The sequence below is a fragment of the Nelusetta ayraudi genome, unplaced genomic scaffold (assembly GCF_046127955.1).
Source record: "Nelusetta ayraudi isolate G7.1 ecotype Tasmania unplaced genomic scaffold, CSIRO-AGI_Nayr_v1 ptg000053l, whole genome shotgun sequence".
Classification (NCBI taxonomy): domain Eukaryota; kingdom Metazoa; phylum Chordata; class Actinopteri; order Tetraodontiformes; family Monacanthidae; genus Nelusetta; species Nelusetta ayraudi.
In genome coordinates, this window is record NW_027466103.1 from 3221585 (window position 1) to 3230000 (window position 8416).

The 8416-nt window shown below is 41.0% G+C and overlaps 1 protein-coding gene across 2 annotated transcripts in view; it reads right to left on the minus strand.

Annotated features, from left to right (window-relative positions):
• wnt7bb (wingless-type MMTV integration site family, member 7Bb) overlaps nucleotides 1–8416 on the minus strand; it is a 35245-nt gene that overhangs the window by 19415 nt on the left and 7414 nt on the right. For both annotated transcript variants that reach the window (XM_076038014.1, XM_076038015.1), the window contains exon 2: nucleotides 8266–8416. This exon is cut by the window's right edge and continues 76 nt beyond it. In XM_076038014.1, the coding sequence (XP_075894129.1) occupies nucleotides 8266–8416 (151 nt within the window). The remainder of the gene's footprint in view (nucleotides 1–8265) is intronic.

Below are 8416 nucleotides of genomic sequence, written 5' to 3' on the forward strand. Positions count from 1 at the left end.
GGTTTTAAATACCGAGGCATTAATATCACCAGAGATATGCAAAGTCTTTACCAAGAAAACTTCTGTTTACTATTTGAAAAAGTTAAATTGGACCTAAAGAAATGGAAACCACTTCATCTATCCTTAGCGGGGAAAGTCAATTGTATTAAGATGAATGTGCTCCCCAAGTTCCTCTACTTGTTTCAATGCATTCCACTCTATCTTCCTAAATCTTTTTTTTTTAAATCTATTGACAAAGCTTTAATTGCATTTATATGGGATGGGAAGAAACCTAGAATACGGTTAGAACTGTTACAGAGGCCTAAGATTCAAGGTGGTTCAGCTCTTCCAAATTTCTGCCATTATTATTGGGCCTCAAATGTTCAAAAAAATCATGTGTTGGCTCCAACACTCCTGATGTAGACTGGTGCCAGCTTGAGGCTGCATCTTGCATCTCCACCTCTCTTAGAGCCCTTGTCACCTCCAGTCTTCCCCTCTCTTTCCTACAATGCACTAATAACCCTATAGTCATTAACACTCTCAAAACATGGGCACAGTTTAGACAGACCTTTGGGTTTAAAAACCTTCTCCATCAAAGTCCCATACACGACAATCACCTTTTCCCCCCAGCTAGGTTAGACCCTGTATTTGTTCATTGGCAGAGACAAGGTATTCATAATTTCAAGGATATGGACATAAACTCAACTTTTGCAAGCTTTGGTGATCTTTCACATAAATTTGGCCTCTCCCGGTCCAGTTTATTTCGATATTTTCAAGTACGCCACTTTCTTCAACACCAGGATCCCAACCAACAATTCATTCGATTAGAAAAAATAAAATACACTCTCAGAGGATCCAAGGAAAAATTCTTCTCTGTCTGTGATCTGGTTTTGAAACATCCTCTGAAACTCAAAAATGTACCCACTTGACACCCATTTAGCTGTCATCTTGAATCCATGTTTATGTTTATCAGTGAATTCCATGTTAACATTTTCTCTTTGAGTGCACAGCCTGTCTTGACGAGCTCAGGCAATTGTTTGCTTACTCTATTTTTATTTATTTATTTTTGCCTTTCCTTCTCTTTTTTTTTTAAATTCTATTTATTTATTTTTATTTTTTCATATTTATCTCGTTTATTCATACGTTCCTTGTCGATTGGTGTCCAACATGTTCTTGTGGGTCGGGGGGAGGGTCAAAATAGAAAAATAAGCATTGTAACGCCTGTATATGTATATATATGTTCCATATTGCTGATGCTGAATGAAAAGAATAAAATGTTGAATAAAAATAAATAAATAAATATAAAAAAAAGACAGTCGGGCAACAAAATGTTACAGGTTTGTTTATTTTCTGTCAAAGTGCGAGAGTGAATTTTAAATGGTTATGATTTTTGTTTGGGTAAAACGGTTTGGCAATGAATTTGATGTAGAAGAGAATAAAGAAACAGTTAACATTTAAAAAAAAAAATAAGATTACCAGACTGGATAGTGCGTAAATGGAGCAGAATTGTTGTAAATGAACTTGATGCATCTGGAGAGTATCCTGCCTTTGAACATTTTAGTGATTTTATACAGAAGGAGTCTTGTATAGCCTGCAATACCGTTGCTTCTCCTTGGCTGTTTGGTTCTAGATCACATGATGACAAAGTTCCCAACAGACTGCAAGAGTCAGCTTCACGGCCGAGGCAAATGTCCAGTCTTTGCTTTGTGATAAAGTGATAAAAGAGTTATTTATCAGATTTACTTTCACCTTATCAACCCTCGCAGACCTTGAGGGCCTTCTATTTACACCTAAAGTGAGAACAAAGATGCACGGGGAGGCGGCATTCACTTATTATGGTCCCCAAGTATGGAACAGCCTGCCGGAGAGCCTCAGGGACGCAAAGACTGTTGATGCTTTTAAAAGAGGACTCATCTTTTTAGTCAGGCTTTTAACTGACTTGTTTACCTCACTTTTATTCATTTAATGCTACAACTCTTTTACAGTTTTACAGTTACATATACATATATATATATTCATATATATATATATATTAGGGGTGGGGGAAAAAAAAAATCAACATTGCAATATATTGTTGTGCTTTCTGTCACAATAAATAATCGATACACTGACGGCAAATATCAATATTTTATTTCAACACACATTATGGATTTACCCCGTTGTCACCGTCAACTATTAATCTCTCCTGTCCTGTTTGTGGGGGCGCTAATCCCGTAAATGAGAGTCAAGTAGGCGTAAGCAGCGGCCGGTGAATAAGACGAGTTAACAACGGAAGAACACATACAAGAATGGCGGAAAATACGAATACGAATAACGAAAAACAAATCAAAGACCCACCCGCAAGTTACCACTCTAAAGTGTGGACCCACTTTTGCTTTTACGAGACGGATGAAGAGGTGAAAACTGGATAAAGAATATGCAATCTGCAACAACTGTTTTGCAAAGGTAAAATACAACAGCAACACTACGAATCTGCAGAGCCGCCTCGTTCACTATCACGCTAAGGTTGCCACCCGTCACGAATTGTTCTCTTTTTTCACCACCTGTCCCAGGAAAAATAAAATCTCTCCCGGGACACAATTTGTCCTGTTTTTTTAGGGAAAATGACAAAACCTCATTTGATTTCTGTCTGTGGTCTAGATAGGGTTGCCAACCCTCCCGTAAAATACATGATTGTCCCATATTTGACAACTAAAAAACCTGTCCCGTAATGAACTGATACGGTACGCACTTCACTTTGTCCCGTATATTTCGGGGACGCGGTTATTTATTTATTTTGTCTGCATCTTTTTTTTTATTTTTTTTTATTGATTTTCAGAATCGGGGCAGTGAAACGATTTTCCCTCTTTCATCTTCCCGTCGGTTTGTATATCCCAAGTCCCCAAGTTTACATAAAACAAGTTGCTACTGACTTTACATTACCAGAAAGCACTGTCCTTGTTTACATGAAAGTTATTAATGTTCATGCACTTTAATGTGTTTGCTTGGGCAATGCACGTTTGTTTGTACATTATACAAAGTTTTGGAATAAATGCAAGATCACAGGCATTTTCCTTTTTATGGGTATTTTTTTCTTTTTCAGTCACATATCGTCGGCAAAATTTCTTGCAATATATTGAATATTGAACATATCGTGTATCGCGATGTTATCATATCGTGGGGCAAATATTGTCACAGTATCGAATCGTGGGTTACCCGTATCGCCCCACCCCTACATGTATATATATATATATATGTATATATATATATATATATGTATATATATGTATATATATATATATGTATATATATATATATATATATATATGTATATATATATATATATATATATATATACATATATATATATATATATATATATATATATATATATACACACATATATATATATAAGGTGATGTAATGTGTAAAGTGTAATTTCCGATGGATTGTCAAGCCGGGGTGTCATATTGATGATGTATAATGAGGTGTGTTAATTTAGGCAGGACAAAGTGTGACATCACTGACAGTCATCATCAGAAGATAACAAAAAAGAACAAAAAACATAAGAATCTCAGGTGTTGGTGAAGTCAGACCTCAGTTCTGAGCCGCCTCCAGTACAAACACACACAATTTTTGAGAGATGCGCCTGCAGCGAGGCTGCAGAGGATATCAGCGGCTGGACGGACAGCAGCAACGTATGACGATGTGAGACATCTGACATGAAGCACATGGGCCTCCTGACGCATGTCACGCACGGGCCAACACGCTTCAATGTCATCCAGGAAGCGAGCCAAACATACTGATTAGACGGCTGACCACCACCCAAGGATTTATCTCAGATTTTTATTAATGCTCCTCAATAGACTGTAACCAGCCGCTGCACAACATTCATGTCTGTTGGCGGGGGATAATTCATGGCACATTTTCTTTCTTTTTTTTTTTTCTTGCGACAGACTGAAGGTACCAACCCATGCACTAACAGCAGCAGGCGTAATAAAAAAGGCAAAGTGGGCAAACAGTTTGGGGTCTCGCCAGGTCTTTTCCAGGCGCTGCTCTTCAATTTGTCCACTGGAGTCAGAGCCAACTCTCTCTTTAGCAGAGGAACAGAGGAACCGTTGAGGGACAGACAGACGGAGGGACACAGCTAGAAACAAGGACATTTTCATCTTTCAGTTGAACCGTTTGGGTTCAGAGTCTCCGCACGACCACCAGGAGGTTGCCGGAGGATTGAAAACACATTTTCCAGGAGTCTCTGACAGCAGGAGTGAGAAATTATTACCAAGTGAGCTGTCTGCCTTTGAGGGCGAAGCCAAGAGCCACTGGATGGAGACATCTTTAGGCTCCGTAATGCTCAATAGCATCATTATTAACGTGTAGCGCTCCCTTGGAAATAGCGTGGAGCTCTTCCAGAGCAGAGAGACGGCCTCCAAGAGCAGGCGGCACACAGAGAGAATGAATTAGGCCTGCAGTCGGCTGATCTTTAACTTGCCGAGAGAATGCCAACATCTGCATCCCCTCCTCCTTATCGACCCTTCCTCACCCCAACCCCCACCACCGCCCCTCCCATCCCAAGTCCAAGACTACGAGACTGGATTGCAGAGCAGAGGGGAAAAGGTTTAGCGCTCATAATTTAGGGGGGATTTGAATGAAAAACCTAAATTGGAGCAGAAGGAGGAGCAGCTTTTACCTCAAGACTTCATTATGATGATGATGCTGCGGGAATTTGCAGATTTGGAGAAGGGGATTGGAAAATTCTGCTGGGAGGCGGGTGGGTGGAGGGAGGCTTCCACCATTTTACATGCCACGCTTGGGAATTTAATAACGCATTCAGGCACTATTAGGCGGGGCACGGCAGTACGTTCAGGCGTGAGCAACAAGAAACCGAAACCATTGCACCTCAGGTCATGGTGAAATGATAGCGAAGACATTATGACAACAGTGAAGGTGTCCTGACAGAATTTTCCACTTTGTGTCCAACAGAAGCTTCTGTTTAACATGTGCAACAATACTGAGTGAAAGGTGTCCATACTGTGGAAAAACTTCAGCACTTTTAAACATTATGTACATAATATACATTTTCCACAGAGTCTACACGATAAGAAGACAGGTCATTCTGAAGGCACCAGCAAGGCTCAGTCATCGTGTATGTGGCCATCAAATCCAAATCATTAAATGAACAGAGCTCCAAATGCCGCTGCGGTCTTGTAATGAGTTGTGTTCAACTCCTCCCAGTAAATAATTTTTCTTTCTTACAACTGTAGGGAGGGAAAAAAAACAACAATTTTCTAGAAGATTTCATGAGAAGACCCCCACCTATTTTTCCCACGATGGAGCTTGCATCCAACTGCGAGAATGACAAAACATGACCTCCCTGCTCTGATGGAACACTGACTTGGATTGACAGTGGACGACAGTAGTTGGACACACTTCATGCATGTCTTGTCATGTCTCATTTAGTAGACAGTCAGTCGAAGACTCACTCAGGAAAACGTCGTGGAGCTTTTGCTACAGGAGGTTTTCTCCAAGGCTGTATGTGCTGCTCAGGCAAGTCAGACCTGGTCTAACAGATCATTTAAAAATGGGTAAAATATATTTTTTAAATATCTCCTTTTACAATTAAGTAAAGTAAAAAAAATAAAAATCAAATATGCAACAAGCAACACCACAAAACTGTGTGCATGTAATGCAACCCAAAATCAAGCCAATCTTCCTTAAATCCAAAGGGGATTTGGGAAAAACAAAAATTACAGTATAGAAACCAGCGTTTGTTCCTGCATGATTCAAGGTCTCTTATTCAGTTAGTCATTAGTCACTCGGGGTTGCTGCAGCAACATGAGCTCCACCAGCATAACCAGCAACTCCTAATAAAAAAAATAGTAATAACAAAGAAAAACATACAGGAAAAACAGTCAAACCCAACAAATTTGAGCAGCGGGAATTCTGTTTTTCCACAAGCTGGCAAGCATGCGTAGGGTATCCTTCAGAAACAAAGGACACACAAATAGGAATAGGCTTTAAAAAAAAAAAATAGACCAGTGGAGTCATAAACCTATGATTGATTTAAATCAAATCAAAAATAAGTAGAACTTCAGTTTTAACTGTGATTGATGACCAAAACTGACCGTTGTAAAATAAACACCGCAACTATGGCGTTTGTTCAAATGAAGAGTTAACTTCGTCAACCTGTAGTTTTTACTTACAGTGTGTAAGTGACAAAAATGATTTAAAAGATGATGTATTTAAAGTTTAGACTCATTCAGTTGATCAAAAGGGTGTAAAATGAAAGTCCTGACATTCATCATCGCATAAATCCAAATGATGTTCGGATGTCAAACTAATGGTGAACATGTTTTTAAAGATCCCAAAACTCTGTGTACCAGTGTTAATATCAGTCTGGAGCCTGTTTGCTTGCTGTATTTCAGGGAACTTCAGTTCAATCTTCTCTCTGGGAGACCAAGAGCGCCAACATGAAAGACATGAAAGACCCAACAAAGCATCATGAGCAAGAAGCGGACAGCCAGCATTTTGGTGGGGGACTGTTAGCAGAGGGCTAAAATGCTGCTTTCTGCAGGTCCTTTGGATAACCAAACATGGAAGGCTGCATCAAAGCTGTAGAAATATTCACTCTCAAATCTCATGAAAGAATGGGACCAAATACAGGCAAAACAACTTTCAGTGAGAAATGTGATTGTTAGCAGAGCCACTGGACTAAATGCACAGTCCAGCCGTGACACAGCGGCAATAAAGCATTTTCTGAATGGAAGAAAATGGATAAAAGTTCCCCGTAAAACAAAAGCAGTGGAAGAAAAAAGGGGGAGTGAAACGATGAGTCTCCGAAACAAGAGTGTTGTAAATGTAAATGTTGGTCTTTTGTTGTTTCTTGTTTTTTGAGTTCTAATACATATGTGGGCCCTCCAGCCAGCCAGCCAGCCAGCCAGGACGCCACCAATCAACAACATATGTCTTTGTCTATTTCTTCATTTTGTTGCAATGTTGTGTGCACTTTATACCCATTAGGGCTATGGTCCTTTAGTAGCTTTTGTTTTTTGGATTTCTTTTTTTTCTTCCCCCCACAATAACATTTGCAATAATGTCCCTGCAGCAATGTGCACGCTGCGAGTGAGTGAGCTTGTGTGGCAGCTCCCGGGACACTGCTTGTTTACGGGCAGAAATCAGAGCTGGCCATGAAATCGACTGTATGACAGGTGATTAGTGCCACAGTGACAGTTCTGTACAATAGAGTCGAGGAAACCGTGTGTATGTGTGTGTGTGTGTGTGTGTGTGTGTGTGTGTGTGTGTGTGTGTGTGTGTGTGTGTGTGTGTGTGTGTGTGTGTGTGCAGCTCAGCCTTTGGCTGGAGAAGAGGGCCATTTTCAATAAGACTGAGACGACGGGACGACTTCTAAGTCATTGCTCTTCCCCGGCAATGTGCTAGCAACAGTTGTTGTTTGGTCGCTCGGCTCCCTCTCGCCACCAGACCAGCGGCACTGATCAAAGGCCACATAGGAGCGACTGCATCCAGGCACCCTCCCAACTTTTAATTCCGCCTTGACATGTTCATTTATTCATTTTGTGACCTGCCACGAGGAAAGAAAAGCGCAACGAGGAAAACAAATATCCTCCAGTAACTCAGCCCTCAAACGAACACAACACTTTAACGATTAAACTTTAGCGCAAAGCCAAAACAATTACTATGGTTCCTTCAGCACGGAACACAATTCCAAGTCACTTCTCTGCCTTTGGGGTTGGTGCACTGTTTAATCAGTCCTTTGCTCAAAATGAGGGCATATTTTTATTTCCAAATTCTATTTTTTTATTTATTATTATTTCGTTTTTCTGACTGAAATTAAAGGCCAACACTGTGCATTGAATTTGTGCACGCTGATTTCAACATGATACCAACCGAGACCGACCTCAGTGGAATATCTTTGCTCTGTCTAACACACGGACTCATAAATGTTACACCAATCGTCTCCACTTTCCTTGTTCCACATGTGAACATAATCATGTCTCAGACTTTAAACAAAGGTACATATACACTGTCAGGTTGTAATCTCAGCAGAGTTCCAAAATCAAGAAAGAAAAATGTTTCCTCCGCCCAGACCCCAATACAACATCCAGCAACAGTTTGAAAACCAACTCTAACTTGCTTCCTAGTCATGAGACCACCACTGTCCAAGTGATGCGGTGTTGCCTAACAACTCTAGCGGTGCTCGGCAGTGACTCAACGGCCGGGGGAAAAGAAACTAGCCCAGCGCAGATCCACCAGTTCGCTCTGCAGTTAAGGGACAGAAGCCAGACTGACCTACTCGCAGCTCCTGGCCAAAGACCGTCCTCTCCCCCAACGCCGAGCAGTTCCAGCGGCCGTAGCGGAACTGGTACTGACACTCATTGATGCCCATCTGGGCGCCTTCGCCCACCACGATGATGGCGTCCGGGCGGCTCTGGCAGATGGC